Genomic DNA, 20,039 nt, shown 5'->3' on the forward strand with positions numbered 1-20,039 from the left:
TGCACCTAAACTGCTAAGAGCACACCATGCCTCTGCATTCTCCTGCAGACCTGCCCCCTGCAATATCCCTTGGCAGAACCCGTCCAAAGCGGTGCCACAAGCCTGACAGTGTGCAAGCAGCCCTGATAGGAGCCAACACTACTATAAAGCGACTCCTACCCTGGGAAGAGAGAAAAATAACCAAACATACCAGTCCCCCTGTGGCCCCAGCAGGGGGCTTGGGGCAGACAGCTGGTCTGACTGCAGGCCTTGTCCACCAACGAAAGCTTCTCAGGAGACAACATGGAAGGTGTCCAGCAGTTTGGTGCTGCTACATTTCTGGCAAATACCTGGTCTGACTCAACTTAAGCCCAAGGCGACCTTAGATTCACCCACTAACAACAAAGGGACAAAATCCTGTCCACAAGAGGCAAAGAGAACCATCAAAGATGACAAACTAAAGGCAAAAGCCGCTTAGCCCTGACAGGACACCTGAATGACACATAGGAGACCTCCTCAATCACCCAGGATCTGGTGAACAGGGGATACTACACTGCAGGGCATTACAAGACCTCTTCTTAAGGCCACTACTTGAAAGAGCAGGAGACATAGCCAACTTTCCTAACACACAAAAACAGACACATAGAGTTAGACAAAATGAGGAGACAGAGGAATTTGTCACAAATGAAAGAAACAGGACAAAAGAGAGCTAAACGAAACTGAAATAAGTCATATGCCTGACAGAGAATTTAAAGGAATGGTCATAAAGATACTCACAGAACTTGAGAAAAAGTGGAGGACCTCAGTGAGACCCATAACAAAGAGATAGAAAACATACAAAAGAACCAATCAGAGATGAAGAACTCAGTAACTAAAACTAAAAAGATGGAATAAATAGGAGACTAGAGGAAACAGAGGAAAGGATTAGTGACCTGGATTAGAGGATTAGAGGAATGAGAAATGGAAAGCAATCAAGCTGAAGAGGAGAGAGGGAAACAAAATAAAAAATGAAGACAGACTTAAGGAACTCAGCAGCACCATCCAGCATAATAACATCTGCATTACAGGAATCCCAGAAGAAGAGAAAGGAACAGGGGCAGAAAATTTATTTGAAAAAATAATAGCTGAAAACTTCCCAAATCTGGGGAAGGAAACAGAAATCCAGATTGAGGAAGCACAGACAGCCCCCAACAAAATCAACCCAAGGAGGTCCACACCAGACACATTGTAATTAAAATGGCAAAAAGCAGCGATAAAGCAGAGAATTTTAAAAGCAGCAAAAGAAAAGAAAAGTTACACACATACAAGGAAAACTCCATAAGGCTACCAGCTGATTGTTCAGCAGAAACTTTGCAAGCCAAAGGGAATGGCAAGATATATTCAAAGTGCTGAAAGAAAAAAACCTGCAGCCAAGAACACTTTATCCAGCTATCATTAGAACAGAATGAGAGTAAAGAGGTTCCCAGACAAATAACAGTTAAAGGAATTCATGACCACTAAACCAGCCCTACAAGAAATTTTAAAGGGGATTCTTTGAGAGGAAAGACCATAAGCAGGAATAAGAAAAGCAGGAAGCACAAAAGCAGCAAAATTAAATATATCTGTAAAACTCAGTCAAGGATCCACAAAATAAAAAGATGTAAAGTAGGATACCTTTTATAAACATAGGTGGGGGGGGTGGTAAAGAATGGGTTCAAACTCAAGCAACTTAATATAGACTGCTTAGTCATAAGATGTTATACACAAACTTAATTGTAACCACAAATCAAAACCCAGTAACAGATATGCAAAAAATAAAGAGCTAGGGATCCAAGTATATCACTAAAGAAAGCTAGCAGGGGCGCCTGGGTGGCTTGGTAGGTTAAGCGTCCGACTTCAGCTCAGGTCATGATCTCATGATCTGTGAGTTCGAGCCCCGCGTCAGGCTCTGTGCTGACAGCTCAGAGCCTGGAGCCTGTTTCAGATTCTGTGTCTCCCTCTCTCTCTGCCCCTCCCCTGTTCATGCTCTGTCTCTCTCTGTCTCAAAAATAAATAAACGTTAAAAAAAAAAAAAATTAAAAAAAAAAAGCTAGCAAATCATGAAAGAAGTGAGCAAAAGAAAGGAACAGAGAGAATATAATCCTAAGTGAAATAATTCAATCAGTGAAAGAGAAAATCCATATGATTTCACTCATCTGTGGAATTAAAAAAAAAAACAAAAACAAACAAAAAACCAGAAACCAAACTGTTAACTACAGAGGACAAACAGATAGTTACCAGAGGGGAGGTGGGTAGGGAAGGAGGATGGGTGAAATAGGAGAAGGGGTTAACTGTACACTTATCATGATGAGCAATAAATAATATACAAAACTGCTGAATCACTATATTGTACACCAGAAGATAATATAATACTGTATGTTAACTATATTGGAATTAAAATTTTTTAAGTAAATAAAAACATATAAACCACTGACTTTAAAAGGGTGAATTTTATATTTAAATTATATCATAAGAAAGCTGTCAAAAAAAGCAAATAAAAAAACAAAAAAAGAATATGATATTCAAAAGACTCAATGCACTAAAGCTCTAACAACTTTCTAGATAAATCTAACTAAATACATAATGCCTTAGCTTTCAAAGGAAGAAAACTGCCTAAGTTATCCAGACACAGAAGTGGTCTGTCCCTATGAGTTGCTCCTTTTAGAAAGTTCTACGTATTAAAACTTCCTTTTTCTTAAGTCAGAACTGGTAATTAACCATAATATTAACATGATACAATGAAAACAGCATCGAGGTGTTTTGTTTTTTTTTTTTTTCAGTTACTGGGTGCAAAACAGTGAGCATGCCAGTCAGTTCACTTCTGCTAATGCTTTTGAATCTTGATTTCCTCATTTGTAAAATGAAGAAAATAATATATATCTTATAGAATTACACTGAAGACAAGATGAGTTAAAATAGAGAAATTAAAATAAAATAAAGCACTTTGTGAAGAATATAAATTCAGGACATTATCACTTCAATGACGTTAGATCAGAAGTCATTTAACTTTTTTACATAAAGAAAAATATATAAACTCAGAATCTTCAAAACACCCACAAAGCCTACCATGTAGGCTTGTATAATCAAGTCTTTAAGGGAAAAGATACTTTGCCTTTATATTCTCCAAGCCAAGTACAGTGTCTGGTAAACACAAGAAATTCAGCAAATTTTTGTTCAAGTTTTAAGACTAATTATATAGCTGTGACAAAAAGTCATCTTCACCTGTGAGCCAAAAATGTTCTTAAAGCTTACCTTCATACAATAGTTTTAATGCTTAGTAGCATTTAAAATTACATACAGAAGAACAATACTTCTCAAAAGGACACAAATACAAGCATAAAATCTACTAGGATTTTGTTATACTAATACTCAAAATGTTATTTGAAAAATAAAAGCTATACAGTAAACAAAATAAATACTCACTTGAGTGATAAACATTTTACAAGAAGTCTTTGACCAAAATGCTCTTTGGGCACATCAGGAACACTAAGTCGTTCTATTGGCTCTTCCTACAAATTGACAAGCAATACTAAAATGAACATTCTTATCATATGTCAACCCTTTATAATTTTCTAAAAACTTATTTTATTAATCTAATACTTTTAGTCTTCACAACTGAGCAGAGAAAATAAGGACCAATTTACCCTCAAAGAGAACTCATTAGATCCTAAATGTGTTCAATTCATAGAAATTATATTGTTATATATTAAGCATAATATATATATTTCATTTACTAAAAGTTATACCTATGTTTCAGTTGTTTTATTCCCTACATTATTAGAATACTTTATGTGATATTCCCAAAATATCTATCTTAATAATCATCTGCTTCTTTATATATAAACATCTATACCTCATCTGGTGATGGGTGCAGAGCAAAGAGTTCCTTGTGACGGTTTGATTTCCTTTGGTCATCATTCTGACGGTCTATTTCTTCATTGGGTGTTCGATCAAGTAAATTAGGAAGCAGAGCATCAGGAAGCGAATTTTTCAAGTCAAAAATACTGCAGGCCCAGCTACCCCTTGGAGTATCATCTATTGACATTGAACGTCTTTTAAGATCATCCTGTCGTGCAAAACATTAAATATATTAATTAAGAAATTAAAAAATAAACTACTTTAAAATAATTTCTTGTAATAATTTAAAAATAAAAGTATTACTTGCTCATCCTGGTAGTTGTTGCCATCTGGAGCTTCATCAGATTCAAAGACCTGTTTTGGCAAACCTTTTTGCCTTTCTTTCTGTTTATCTAATGTATTAGGATTAAATCCTGTTCCCAGTTTATGATATCTATTCAAAATAAAATAGTTAAATACATATCAGTTTTTGGAAATTTTTCATTTTCATCACGATGTAATAAGCCCACTGTTCTCTGTATTACTTCTTTACATTAATAAGGATACATCCCAGCAGTTTTGATTGTGTCAAACATTTAACTAGAGTGATCAATCAGGAAGACTTCCATTCACAGTTCCTTTATTTCAACTAGAGAACAGATAATGAGATTCCAGAAGTAAATTATATTCTCCTTCTTTCCATGGGAACCATGTATATATAACTTAAGCTGTACTTTCAATTCAGAGTTGTACTTTCAATTCAGAGAACTTTTTTCTTTTCAGTAAAAAGAAAGAATGAGAAACCAGGTTAAAGAATAAAATGAGAGAGTAGAAAATATGTATTACATTCATAACAATGTAAATTTTTTAAAGGCAGAAAAATATAAAGCACTGAATCTTAAAATTTCAAATAGCCAAAAAAGTTCCTATATCTCATTATGTATAAATGATCTTAAACAAGCTAAAACTGCAGACTTTAAAAAAAATTTTTTTAATGTTTATTTTTATTTTTGAGAGAGTTAGAGACAGAGAGCAAGCGGGGGAAGGTCAGAGAGAGAGAGGGAGACAAAGAATTTGAAACAGGCTCTAGGCTCTGAGCTGACACAGGCTCAAATTCAGGAACAGGGAGATCATGACCTGAGCTGAAGTTGGATGCTCAACTGACTGAGCCACCCGGGTGCCCCTAAGGCTGCAGACTTTTAAAATGAAAAACAGCAAGATCTCCACCACTGCATACATATATTACGTAACATATATTGTTACGTAATATATGTATTAGACTTAGAATAACTCTGAAATTAATGTAACCTTCTTGCCTAAAAACCCAATATCCAAGAGCATTCAACAGACACCAAGATCCAAGAGCAATTACTGTTCCACACTTCATATAGCCCAACTGGGGGAAATTTTAATTGGAGCAAAAACAATTATGATTACCAGAGGATGATATGGTTCTTGCCACCAGTGAATTTATGAAATAGTAAGGAATCACACTTGATATGAATCATTCATATTGTGTCTTGTTGTTAAAGATATTAAAATAGCAGCCACACGATCATATCACTGCATAATCACAAAATAAAAGACAGCATTTTCCTCTGGAAGAACTAAAATAACGATATTCAGTGTGATAACATAAAAGGTATTACTCAAAAGCAGATGTTTTACTCTTTCATGAAATTTTTAAAGTGCCTTAATTTGTGAAGTTGCATGTCTAAGCTGCTCTAATAAAAGAAATGTGTTGCATTCTGCCTCTTTTATGTCCTAAAAAATTAACTGGCAGTATAAAATTCAAAAGAGCTGAGAATGACATGATTCATGATCAATACTCTTTTTTCTTAAAGCTTCTTTTTTTTAAGTTTATTTATTTATTTTGAGAGAGAGAGAGAGAGAGAGAGAGAGAGAGAGAGAGAATCCCAAGCAAGCTCTATGCTGTCAACGCAGAGCACAACACAGGGCTGGAACTCATGAACTATGAGATCATGACCTGAGCCGAAACTAAGAGTCAGATGCTTAACTAGCTGAGCCACCCAGGTACCCCAATCAATACTCTTATAAATTAACACTCTGACCTCCGGCTGGTTGCTATGATAAGACTCTACAGGATTACCCATCCAACCCCATACACACACCACCATTGTTATGACCTCATATCTCAGCATTCTCTCCCTCATTTATTCTATTCCAGTCACATTGACCTCTTTGCTATTCTTTGAACACCCCTAGCATGCTTCCAGTATGGAGCCTTTGCATATGCTGTTCTCCCCTCTGCCTAATACATTCCTGAAATCCAAAGGGCTCACTTCCTTACTTCCTTCAGGTCTTGGCTCAAATTCACCTTATTAGTAAGGTCTCTTCTGATTAGTTCTACAAAGTAGGAAATTCAGCCCCTCTTCTTGGCTCTCCCCATCCCCCTCACCCTACGTTTTTTTTCTCCATAAGAGTTACCTCCACCATACCTTTTGGCTTACTATTCCACCCTTTGGTCATGATGTCCACTTTGCCAATAAGACCATCTGCTGAGTTTTTTATATGTTTTCGCTGAATAAAATATTAATTTCCAAAGATAACTAGTTGATTTTTACACGATTACCATATCCTTTCATGTCTCCTTGAGGATATATATATGTTTTAATGTTTATTTATATTTGAGAGAGAGAAAGAGAGACAGTGCACGAGCAGGGGAGGAGCAGAGAGATGGACACAGAATCCAAAGCAGGCACCAGGCTCTGAGCTGTCAGCACAGAGCCCGGCGCAGGGCTCACACTTACGAGCCGTGAGATCATGACCTGAGCTGAGGGTGGACATTCAACTGACTGAGCCACCCAGGCGCCGCTCTATTGCCAACTTTCAATTGTTAGTTCTGTTATTTGTAGTTTGATAATTCTTTTGAAGCATGCTGATCTTCATCAAATAGTTGGCAATTTTGGGTTCTGTGTTCATTTTTAAATTTATAACCCCATATCTGTCTGGAAATACTGTATCTGCCTCGCTCACCCCATATCCGGTGGTTGTGGAGAAGAAGCAAATCATGCTGCCAGGCAGAATCTGCCAGTATCTACTTTTCCGGGTATGAAGGGTTCCTTCTTCTTCCATGGCATGCCCACCCTGGCCACTATATTAACAGCTCAAGACCCATAATAGATGCTCTAAAAATGAGGCAGATACCTCTGCAGCAGCCACTCCTGTATAAACAGGGTACAGGGGATTTCAAAGTAACCGAATGTCAAACAGTTACCCGAGGTCTCCCTTCCATTGCCTCAATTCACTGTTTCTGAGCTTAAAGTGCTACCAAGGCTTCTTCATATATCTTCTCCTTAGATTATTCTGCATTATGGTTTCCTCTTATGTTCCAATCACACCTATCTTCTATCTTTCAGGGATACTTTAAAACTTGTAGTCCAATAAAAGTACCCCCTTTGCCATTTACTATACCGCCAATAATAAATAATATCTGATGTAACAGAAAAAATGTAAGCATTAGAATCTGATGCTCCTAGCTTCTAATCTTGGCTATCCTATTTTCTGGTTGTGGGACCTCAAAGACGTTACTTAACTGCTCTGAGCCTCAACAATCTTATCTGTAGGAAACTTAACTGAGATAAAGTGCCCAATAAAATGCCCTACACATAGTAAGTACCCAAAAATGTTAACTACCTTACCTCTTTGTCTAAACCAAGGTCAGCACCCCATGATGGGAGTTAAGTAGCAGACTCCATGATTCTGAGATTAATGTTTATATTATATTAAGATTTCTGATTAGAAGTTTTCAAGATACATGCATAGAAGTAAAGATTTTTCAGTTATTTGACAGAGAAACAGTTTTATTCACTAATAAATCTAGTTATTGAAATCCTTATCAAAATTGTAAGTTCATAAAAACAGCTCTTCTTTATAAAGGGTAACAGACTGGCTTTTATTAGGTCACACTAAAACTAAAAAGCATGTCAGCAGTATCCCCAAGTGATGCTTAACATAATATTAAACCCAGTGAAATAAGACAGCAGCCATAAGGACAAAACAATAAGCAAAGGATACATCACTGTTGCTAGTACAAGTTAGCACAGATAACTTCATTTTTGAAAACTATGTCATAACAGAATTCTCCACTACTTCAGTCATTATATTTCCTTTAGAAAAATAAAATAAGGCTAAGAATTTTCAGTATGAAGACTTTTAATTATGCAAATTAAAAAGCAAAGGAAACTTTTATTTCTTAATCTGATTTGATATCTCAAATACCATCCATTAGAAAAATAAATTTTGTGGGAGAACAAAACATTATTTTTTAAAAATATTTACCTGATTAGACGTACAAGTCAAGGATCTATAAATATTTAGTTAGTTAATAAAGGGTAGAGGCCTTTCAAACAGCTTGATCTAGAAAACAGGCTATTCAATTTAACTTAACTATTTAAGTTTCAATAAACTGGATTCTTTTTGAGAAATACAAATTATTCATCAATACCTACCCATGAATTCCCAAAAGAATTAGACTATAAGTTATTATAATTATGTATTATTAGTTATTAATGACCTGACAGAAATACTACTGACAAACATATTGTTTTACAAGGAAAGTAAGTGAAGTAAGCAGCCGTAACTGCAGAACTCCTAAGCAGAACATATCTATAAACAAAAGGTTCTTCTTGCTTCTTCAACTGTTTTTTCAAATGAATTTTCAGGTCTCATAATTTTTTTTTTTTTAAGTTTTATTTATGTTTGAGAGAGAGCAAGTGGGAGAGGGACAGAGGAGGGTCTGAAGAGGGCTCTGCATTGACAGCAGCAAGCCCAATGTGGGGCTTGAATTCATGAACCAGGAGATTATGACCTGAGCTGAAGTCAGAAGCTCAACCAACTAAGCCACCCAGGTGCTCCAGGTCTCATAATTATTATTAATCTACCTTAATACATTTATACATCCTACTCAGTATTTTTTAATGTTATAATAAATATATGACTTACTTTCTGATCACAATTGCCCAGTCTTCTGTATAACTTCTTATACAATCTCTAACATGTGGATCCATTTCACTATTTCAAAAAAGAAAATACGTTAGTAATTTAGTAAGGAAAGCATTGATGTCTGTGAATTTGGTTGCTGCAGTTCATGGTCATATAATAGGAAACACCACCACCACAAGAAATATGACCCAAGTAAAATCAAGAAAGGTAATCTTTCCAGTTACACTAAAATCAAAAATAGATAAATGTCTCCTTACCTTTCTTCAGGTACAGCTGAAACAAGGGTTCTACAGTCCCTAGGACTATAAACAACTTCAATGTCATCTGGAGGGAATTCAATCAAATCCCTTAAAGGCCCAGAATCCACAGCTAAAGGATGAGTAATGAGGTATTCTTCCAAATCCACCGGATCCACTGCTTCAGTAAGGGGCACCTATTTTATAAAGAGGGATGGGTGTGAGAGGTGAGTAGAAAAGAAGAGGTGGATGTGAAAATTTTATACTTTAAGCAAAAGAAATTTATTATTTTAAAAAATACACATTTTTGTAGTCATTTCTAAACGTTACTTCTAAAATGTCAGCAGAGGGGCACCTGGGTGGCTCAGTCTATTAAGCACCAGACTCTTGTTTTCAGCTCAGGTCATGAACTCACAGTTTCTGAGATCGAGCCCCATAATGGACTCTGTGCTGACAGCTCGGAGCCCGTTTGGGCTCGCTCTCTCTGCCCCTCCCCCACTCACACACGTGCATGCATACACACACACTGTGTCTCTCTCAAAATAAATAAATAAACATTTTAAAAAATATAATAAGGGGTACTTGGGTAGCTCAGTCAGTTGAGCATCTGACTTCAGCTCAGGTCACGATCTCACGGTTGGTAAGTTTGACCCCGGCATGGGGCTTGCCACTGTCCGTGCAGAGCCTGCTTCAGATCCTCTGTCCCCCTCTCACTCTGCCCCTCCCTCACTCATGCTCTGTTTCTCAAAAATAAACATAAAAAAAAAAAAAGGATAAAATAAAATGTCAGCAGAAGTTCAGCCAGATGCACTAAAGAAACCACAAAGTGTTGGCCGCCTTCTACTTGTTTATTCTTTGGGTCATACTACAATCTTCTGGCTTAGATTTTGCCCATTCCCCTCACATAAAATTGGTAAAGATAATTAACAGTTTTAGAATACAGTGACAAAATGCTCTTCAGAAGGATTCTTTTTTTGTTTTTTATATCTTTGAAATTGTCATTGCTAAGTTTCTAAGCAGCGCTTTTACCTTATTGGTTGTTATTGTTAATTATTCTAGTAAAACTACATAAACCAGTCTGTGGTAGGCTGAAAATGGTCCTCCAAAGATCTCCACATCCCAACCCATGGACCTTAGATGACAAAAAATAAAAAATAAATACAAATAAAAGGGTATTTGAAGATATGATTAAGGATCTTAAAATGGGGATATTATTCTGGGGATAATATGAGTGGGTCCTAAGTGCAATCATATATATCTTCATATGAAGACAGAGGCTATTTGGACCACACAGAGGAGAAAGCCATATGAAGACACAGCAAAGAGAAATTTGAAGATTCTGGCCTTAGACAGAAGTGATATGGCCTCAAGCAGCCACCAAAATCTGAATGAGGCAAGGAACTGATTCTGAAGGAAGCCTCTGAAGGGAGTGTATATAACTTCACCAAAACCTTGATTTCTTCCCACTGATATCAGGATCTGGACTCCAGTACTGTGAGAGAATAAATTTCTGTTGTTTTAAGCCGCACAGTTTGTGGTAATTTGTTCCAGCAGCCACAGGAAACTAATAGTAAAAGTATCTATTAGCAATAATAGAATATTTTCAGAATTCCTTAGCCACAATGAAATTATACTTTTTAATAAGATACTCTATTTCCTATCTGACACAAGAAAAAATTTTCAAGCAAAACCATGAAGAATTATATAACAAATGTGCAGTTGTAGAACAATGAAAATATGAACATGTAACTTCACAGGATGTTCAACTGGATAAAAACACTGAGACTTGCAGGTATATGTTACTAAATAGAGGTGCATTAATCTATGCTGCTTTGGACTGAACAACTAGCAACAGGTAAAGCAACATTTTAAAGACAGTTAAGTAAAACAATAAATAACTAGCATATCATAAACACTCAAAGACAGTAGCTATTATTATATGACATGTGTTTTCATTCAAACTCTCCTAAACCCTGTAAGCTAGAGATAATCAGTATTTCAATTCTACAAATAAAGGCATTTGTGCTCAAAGAAGTCAAACTCCTGAAAATAAAGGAGCCACAAATGACAGAGCAAAATTTTAAAATGCGTCTTCAAGGGGTGCCTAGCTGGCTCAGTTGGTAGAGCAGGCAACTCTCAATCTCAGGGTTGTGAGTTCAAGCCCCACGTTGAGCATGGAGTCTACTTAAAAAAAGCGGGGGGGGGGGGTCTTCAAGTTCTTAAATTCATGGGTTTTCTCTCATAAGCATCCTATCTTACCTATTCTCTCAAGTACATAATATACTATCATGGTGTTCTTAATACAGGGAAAGAAGCAATTCAATAGGGAAATGGAATATTTTTCAACCAAATTGCTGAAAAAACTGGATATCTATATTGGGGGGAATGAATCTCCATCTTTACATCACAATATATTCAAACTGAGATGGATCATAGACATAAATATAAATACTAAAACCATAAAACTGCTATAAGGAAACACAGGAGAACATCTTCATGATTTGGGAGTAAGCAAAAGTTTCTTAGACATGACATAGAAATAATCATAAAAGAAAAATCTGATATATCTAAAGACAGTTAAGAAAATGAACAGACAAGCCCCACTGAGAGAAAATATTCACAAAACATATTTAACAAGAGATTGGTGTCTAGAATATATGAAGAAGTCCTACATCTCGGGGCGCCTGGGTGGCTCAGTTGGTTGAGCTTCCGACTTCGGCTCAGGTCATGATCTCACAGTTTGTGAGTTCGGCCCCATGTCGGGCTCTGTGCTAACAGATCGGAGCCTGGAGACTGCTTCGGATTCTGTATCTCCCTCTCTCTCTGACCCTCCCCTGTTCATGCTCTGTCTCTCTCTCTCTCTCTCAAAAATAAATAAACATTAAAAAAAAATTTTTTTTAGTATAAAAAAAAAATCCTACATCTCAATAATAACAGAACAAACCACCTCTCAAATGGGGGAGAAAAGCTGATAAGACATTCACAAAGGAAGATAGAGGAATGGCCAGTTAGCACATAAAAAAGTGTTAAACACTCAAAGTCACAAAAGACACACTTCCACTTCCTGGCAGATGGAGTAGACATATTTTTCCCTATTCTTCCCACTAATTAAAACTACAAACCCTGGACAGTCTATATAAAATAAACATCAGAAGACTCCAAGGGCAGCTGGCTGGCTCAGTCAGTTACACGTCCGACTCCTGGTTTCGGCTCAGGTCATAATCTCACCGTTTCATGAGTTTGAGCCCAGTGTTGGTCTCTGTGCTGGCAGTGCGGAGCCTGCTTGGGATTCTCTCCTTTCCCTCTCACTCTGCCCCTCCCCTATTCATGCACAGTCTCTGTCTATCTCGGAATAAATAAACTGAAAAAAAAAAAAAGACTGTATGGGGCCCCTGAGTGGCTCAGTTGGTTAAAAGCTTCTGACTTCAGCTCAGGTCATGATCTCATGGTTCGTGGGTTCGAGCCCCACATTAGACTCTGTGCTGACAGCTCAGAGACGGGAGCCTGCTTCAGCTTCTGTGTCTCCCTCTCACTTTTTTCTCCTCCCCTGCTCACACCCTGTCTGTCTGTCTCTTTTTCTCTTTCTAAAATAAACATTTTTTTCAAGACTCTAAAAGGTAGAGAAAAAGGCAAATCAGCAGGGATCTTGGAATGCAAGGAATGGCACAACAGTGGGTTACCTAAAATTTCTTTTTGCCTTATGTACTCCAGAATTGTAGCTAGAAAAGCTCACAAACCAGAAACACCAAAAAAGATGATGCAAGCTGGGGTTAGCGGAAGCCCCAACAAAATCCTGTTCTTCCCAGCCAAAGGACCAAGAAAGGGGCAACAAAGCAAAATAGAAAAGTTTTAGACAATAATCACTCTACTGCAGCCAAACACAATGTGAAAAACTGTGGACCCACCCTATCTACACAAGCAAGGCCAAGTGGAAAGCTAGACTTCACCCTCACAAAGCTGTAACAAGGCATCCAACACTCCTCACCAAGCACGGTATCACAGAAATCAGAGGAGGGAACTAAGATTTTCATACCTCCTGGGAGGTATGAGCCTTCCACCCCCACAGTGTCAGTGGAGACCACATAGGGACTACTCATATGCAGTAATAACAAGGCACTTCTTCCTCTTACAAGGCACTTCTTCCTCTTATTGCTTATCTAAGGAGGTCTACATATAGTACAATAAAGGTAAAGGGATGGAAAGGTACATAAAATTTCTAGACTTCACCTAAATTGGTAAAATGTCAATACCAGTTTTGTGATTAAATTATGTGCATATAATATCTTAAGCAACCATTAAAAAGGCTATACAAAGATATGCAATCAATAACACTATAGATAAATCAAAATGGAATTATAAAAAATGTTCAGGTAACCCACAGGAAGATTAAAAAAAAACAGAAAAACAAAAAACAGAGAGAACAAACAAAAGTTAAAATGGCAGACTAAAGCCCTAGCAGAATAATAACATTAAATGTAAATGATCTACATACACCAATCAAAAGAGAATGACAGAATGAATTTTAAAATATGACCCACCTGTGTGGTGTACAAAATATTCACTTCAAATAAGACAATATAAGGAAGTTAAAATAGGGGAATGGAAAAAAATATACCATACAGACATTAATCAAAAGAAAGCAGAAGTCACTGTATTAGCATCAGTTAAGTAGACTTCAAAGCAAAGCAAAGTAGTATATAAAAAGGGCCATTACCAGTGTGCCTGGGTAGCCCAGTCAGTTAAGTGTCTCTTGATCTCAGCTCAGGTCATCATCTCACAGTTTGCAGAATGGAGCACAGAGCCTGCTTGGGATTCTTTCTCTCCCTCTCCCTCTCTCTCTCTCTGACCCTCCCTTCCTTGTGCACACTCTCTTTCTCTCTTTCTCAAAATAAATAAATAAACTTTAAAAAGGGGGGGAGGACATTATCTGATGATAATAGCTATGATCCAACATGAAGACACAGCAATCTTAAAGGTGTATGTACTAAATAACTATAAATTATGTGAAACAAAAACTAACAGAACTGAAAGGAAAAACTGGGTTATCACAAGGGTGATAAGCTGAAGAGTTTCTTTTTGAGGTGATGAAAATGTTCTGAATTGACTGTGGAGACTGTTGCACATTTCTGTGAACATATTAAATCCACTGATTTTGTCAATTAAATGGGTGAATTGTTTGGTATGTGAATTAAAACTCAATAAGGCTGTTAAAAAAAACAGAATCTAAACAGTTATAGGAAATACAGAAGATAGAAGAATGAGTCTATAAGGGAAGAAATTTCAAAAAGGTTGAACCAGAATCTAATCAGTTACAGGAAATGATACAGAAACAAGTCTACAAAAAAGCAAACATAAAATCCAAAAGGCAGGCAATGCTATAAGACAACTAATTTGATTTTCTCAACAAGTCAATGGCATAAAATCAAACAAAGTTAGAAGCTGGGGGAGGCAGGGGCGCCGAGTGTCTCAGTCAGTTAAGGATCTGACTCTTCGTTTTGGCTGAGGTCAACATCTCACAGTTCATGAGTTCGAGTCCCACAAAAGGCTCTACACTGACACTCCAGAGCCTGCTTGGGATTTCTCTCTACCTCTCTCTCTGACCCTCCCCACTTTGCTCTCTCTCTTTCTCGCTCTCAAAAAAATAAATAAATAAAAATTAAAAAGTTAAAGAAGAAGAAGAAGAAGAAGGAGAAGGAGGAGGAGGAGGAGGAGAAGAAGTAGTAGTAGTAGTAGTTGGGGGAGGGAGAAAATGCTTTGTTTGTTTTTGGTTTGGTTTTAACACAAGTGATCTAAGACTAAATCCCATCTATAAATTTTATTTGGATCTCCATTTGAATAAACCAACTATGAAGATATTTATGAGATAATCAAAGAAATCTAGCATGTACTGTATATAAGATGATACCAAGGAATTACTGTTAATTTTGTTAAGTGTGATAACAGCATTGTGGTTAAGTAAGAAAATAACAATCTCTACACTAGTCTATTTCTGTGTATGTTTAAAGATTCTCATAGTTTAAAAAAGTACTTTACCAGTGAGAATGCAAGAAGAAAAATTGCAGTCATCAAGCTCTGACAACCCTTTGAAGGAACTGTGTTGCAAAGAAGAGCAAAGATATACTGGAGGCTGGGGACAGGTAGAAATGTAGGGCAAAAAAGCAGGATTTTTTTTCATGGGAGAAATAATAGTATGTTTGTATACTGATGGGAATGATCAGGAAAATAAAGAGCAAAGGTGATAAAAGAGAAGAGAGAATTCTTAAAGTACTGTATTTGAATAACAGAGAAGTAGGGATTAACTAATCCCTCCACTTGTTCACTACTGGTTCATCTAGAGTAACAAATAAACAGGTAGACTACATGGGTACAGATGACAATCGGTGAACACAAATGCTGGTAGGAGTATGTGGAAGTTCTTTTCTGACTGTTTCAATTTTCACAAGTGCAATATGAAGCCAAGTCATCCTAGGAGTGAAAATGGGAATCAGCAATTAGGGGTTAAGAGAAGGAGGCATGAAATAAGTCAACTAAAACAGTAGGAGAATGAATGGACTAGGAAAATATACTATTTGCCTGGAAATATTAAAGCCAACGTAAGTGAGTGGTCATAAACTGAGACCAGTCAATGGGATTGTGTTTTCTCGAGCCACACTCAGCTAAGTGCAGGTATGAAACAAGCAGAGAGCTGGATTTGAAAAGCACTTCTGGGTGTGCTGATGACATGAGAAGTTAAGGAACTCAAGGGTATGTATATGCAAGAGAGTAATTATGACGATCAACAAATAATTTAAGTTTGGTAAGGAAAGAAAAGAAAACATTGAAAGGTGAGGGGCAGGAAAAAGTTAGTAGAATCATGGATTCTAGATTCTGGTGGGGGTGAAAGACAGCTGGGAGTCAGGATACTAAAACAAGAGAGCAAGAAAGATAAGACGTAGTAGCCAGAGAGTAAGAAGCATAAAACTGAGATTACAAAGGGGTTAAAATTATTTATAATGACCAAATCTAAGGTATGACTATGGAAGTGAGTAGCTGAGGTATGATACGAGACATAGGTTATCAGTACAGAAAAGGAGTTCAAGATTCTGAGAGGGTATTAAAAGAATCACCTCCATGTACATTGAAATCACCCAGAAATCCATATATTCTAAAGTTTCTCCAATCAGCATGTAACTGTTATTAAATTTCATCTTTAAAACTTTTAAAAACACAAACATTATAAACCTGTCATTACAAGGCAATCAAACTGTTATATTCTGTCATACCATCTTTTTTCAATAATTGGTACCGTTTAGTACCTAAATGAAGTGTTAACAGGGCACCTGGGTGGCTCAGTCGGTTAAGGCTCTGACTTCAGGTCACGTCAGGTCAGGTCATGATCTCACGGTTTTGAGTTCCAGTCCCGCATAGGGCTCTGCTGTCAGCGCAGAGCATGCTTTGGATCCTGTCTCCCTCTCTCTCTCTGCCCCTGCCCTGCTTGAACATGCATGCACACACTCTCTTCCAAAAATAAATAAACTTTAAAAAAATAAGTGTAAATACATAATTCCACCAAAGTCACTTTTTTTTTTTTTTAATGTTTTTATTTATTTTTGAGACAGAGAGAGACAGAGCATGAGCCAGGGAAGGGCAGAGAGAGAGACACAGAATCTGAAACAGGCTCCAGGCTCTGAGCTGTCAGCACAGAGCCTTATGAGGGGCTCAAACTCACAGACTGTGAGATCACGACCTGAGCTGAAGTCCGACGCTTAACCGACTGAGCCACTCAGGCACCCCCAAAATTTTTTTTGATGTTTATTTATTTTTGACAGAGAGAGACAGAGAGAGAGAGAGAGAGAGAGAGAGAGCGAGCATGAGCGGGAGAGGGGCAGAAAGAGAGGGAGACAGAATCCAAAGCAGGCTCCAGGCTCTGAGCTGTCAGCACAGAGCCCGATGCGGGGCTCAAACTCGCGAACTGTGAGGTCATGACCTGAGCCAAAGTCAGACGCTCAACCGACTGAGCCACCCAGGTGCCCCCAAAAGTCACTCTTAACTACTTTTTTAATTTTTGACAAATAGAGGCATAGTTTTAATTTATATTCTTACTCTAATAAGTATCCATTTTTTATCAAAATTGATTATCCTCATGCCAGTTTCCTTAATAAGAAAACCCACGTTTAGGGCCACCTGGGTGGCTCAGTGGGTTAAGCATCCAACTATTGATTCTGGCTCAGGTCATGATCTCAGTTTGTGAGACGGAGGCCATCAGGCTCTATACTGACAGCATAGAGACTGCTTGGGATTCTCTTTCTCCCTCTCTCCCTGCCCCTCTCCCCCTTTCACCCTCAAAATAAATAAATAAAACTTTAAAAAAAGAAAAAAAACATGTTTATGTCTCTGACATAGCACCTGGTTAAGGCAATGATTCAATAATTGTATATTCCCTTCTATTAAAGGGGACATACAATACTACAAATCCACATATTTATCTAATGCTGCCTTCAGTAACTATTTCTAGAACAGATTCCTAAAGGTTCCTGTAATGAATCAACTTGGATCTGGGAAGTCTTACCTATAAAGTTCCAGAGTTGATAAATCCTGAATGTAAAGTTTCAAAGTTGACTCAGAAATCAACACCTGTATCACACCTCCTAACATTATTCTCCAACTCAAATTTCAGGAAAGACAGGGGTAGCAACAAGTAAGTTTATGAGACTAATGATGGAACCCAAAATCCATTGGTCTTGTCTTTCCACTATTTTGTCATGGCCTCGTCAGTAACACACCAGTAACATCCCATATTTTAAATATGCTACTTACTGTGGTATGATGGGATATATTACCAACAATGTTGAGGTTTTTGAGCAGTTGGGGAGAACCACTGTATTGTCCAGAGATCTGCTTCCTGACTTCAGCAGCCACAGTTCTACAACAAAGAAAGCAAATATATTATTTTAAAAAGAAACAACCGGGGAGCCTGGGTGGCTCAGTCGGTTAAGCGTCCAACTTCAGTTCAGGTCATAATCTTGTGGTTCATGAGTTCGAGTCCCGCATAGGGCTCTGTGCTGACAGCTCAGAGCCTGGAGTCTGCTTCAGATTTTGTGTCTCCCTCTCTCTCTGCCCCTTGCCTGCTTGCATTCCGACTGTCTGTCTCTCTCTCCCTCAAAAAGAAATAAACATATAAAAAAATTAAAAAGAAAACAACTTAGTTTAAAATGGTAAGAAACTAAGTATATTAAATATCCATTTAAAAACCAACAAAATCTCAGAGTATCAATAGGGTCATAAATTTGTAAGATATTTCAGTAAATACTGCCTATAATTACAGTACAACATCTTTATGCTGATGTAGGACACAAAAGTGAAAGCCAACTTACAGAAGGTTTTTTTTGTATATGGCATTTCAGGGAACATATTTTGGCTTACGACAGAGCAAGAAACTATAATAAGATATATATATTAAAATGTGCATATCTTAAAGATATAAAATTCTAAAATATTTTATAAACAAAGAATTAGGAAGAAAAAAACTCTTCTTTCCTATCTAATATTGTTAGCTCTTCATTCATGCCCCAGAAAACTATTCCCTATTTTTACTTAAGTAACAAAAAATCACCTTAATACTATGGCATTAATGGCTTTCCACGATCTGACCCTAATCACCTGGTTCCAGCCTTGCATGTCCTTTCCTAAATTCTTGTCAGTGAACATAAATTGTTTTCCACAATGTTGTTTCTGTCCTGTATCCACAAATTCAATTCTTAACTAGTTTTAAGGGTAAAACCTAAATGACAGGAACTGTATACAAACTTATGATAGCTCACCCCAAACAAAAATAATTCCACCTTTCATTAAGACTTTCATTTATAATCTAATGCATTTTCCTCCTTCCTAGTTATTTTTTCCACATTTTATATACACTCTATATAAAAAGAGGCAGTGTTTAATTCACCATTGTTTTCCCTAAAATATTTAGCATGTGGCACTCAAAACAGGTGACTGGTTAGCCCTATGAAATATACAATATTACTGAACTTTTTGACAAATGAAGTAAATCACAAAAGAATTACCATAATACAACAGATAAATCTTTATTTGAATTAGGATTAGAGTTTAAAAGTTCCACAATTTCAAGCTGGTTAGTGACCCTTGGGGGCATACTAGTATTTCAAATTTACTGAAATAGCATTTCTGAAACAGAAATATTTTAGAAATTCAAATGACTTTTGGGGCACCTGGGTGGCTCAGTTAGTTAAGCAGCTGACTTCAGCTCAGGTCATGATCTCACATTGCGTGGGTTCAAGCTCCAGGTCGGGCTCTGTGCTGACACCTCAGAGCCTGGAGCCTGCTTTGGATTCTGTGTCTCCCTTTCTCTCTGCTCTTCCCCTGCTCATTCTCTCTCTCTCTCTCTCAAAAATAAATAAATATTAAAAAAAGAAAAAAGAAATTCAAATGACTTTATACCTCATTAGTCTCCCATTTTCCTTACATTTTCCAAAACTATAAAGCAAAATATTCAGTGAGTCCCAAATCCAATAAATAACATCCCCGCATTAGTAACATTTTTATTAAATAGAAATTATAACCCCCCAAAAAAGGAATTATAACACAACATAAAATAAACACCACTATCCATAGATTTTGTGCAATTAACTTTCTGTAGTCACTATCTAACTTCTACACTACGATCACCAACTGGCCACTTCCTTATTTTACAAAACTAGCCTTCTGGGTTTTGCTTTTTTTTTTTTTTACTCTTTTCCAAAATCTAAACCCTACTTTCTCCTACCATTTTACTGCAAATCAGCTGAAACAGGTCTAATGACCTGGTTTCTGGGCCAGCTTGATGATACTTGCGTCCTGCAGTGTTCTCATGCTCTGAATTCAGAGCCCTTTGCATCTTGGTCCCCGTTCAAATTTCCAGCTGAATTTCTACAAAATCTCATTTTCCAAAAATTATCCAAATTTATGATACAATCTTCCCCTCTTTCTTCTCTTCCATACCCCTTTCCTTTTTTCATATTCAAT

At 37.1% G+C, this 20,039-nt stretch overlaps 1 protein-coding gene across 8 annotated transcripts in view; it reads right to left on the bottom strand.

Annotated features, from left to right (window-relative positions):
* Positions 1-20,039, bottom strand: part of DOCK7 (dedicator of cytokinesis 7) — a 226,890-nt gene that overhangs the window by 183,532 nt on the left and 23,319 nt on the right. For all 8 annotated transcript variants that reach the window (XM_030324340.2, XM_030324339.1, XM_030324338.1 and 5 more), the window contains exons 2-7: positions 17,832-17,937; positions 9,057-9,232; positions 8,800-8,868; positions 4,159-4,288; positions 3,851-4,063; positions 3,421-3,506 (exon numbers count right to left, since the gene is read on the bottom strand). In XM_030324340.2, coding sequence (XP_030180200.1) covers positions 3,421-3,506; positions 3,851-4,063; positions 4,159-4,288; positions 8,800-8,868; positions 9,057-9,232; positions 17,832-17,937 — 780 coding nt within the window. The remainder of the gene's footprint in view (positions 1-3,420; positions 3,507-3,850; positions 4,064-4,158; positions 4,289-8,799; positions 8,869-9,056; positions 9,233-17,831; positions 17,938-20,039) is intronic.

The sequence above is a fragment of the Lynx canadensis genome, chromosome C1 (assembly GCF_007474595.2).
Source record: "Lynx canadensis isolate LIC74 chromosome C1, mLynCan4.pri.v2, whole genome shotgun sequence".
Classification (NCBI taxonomy): Eukaryota; Metazoa; Chordata; class Mammalia; order Carnivora; family Felidae; genus Lynx; species Lynx canadensis.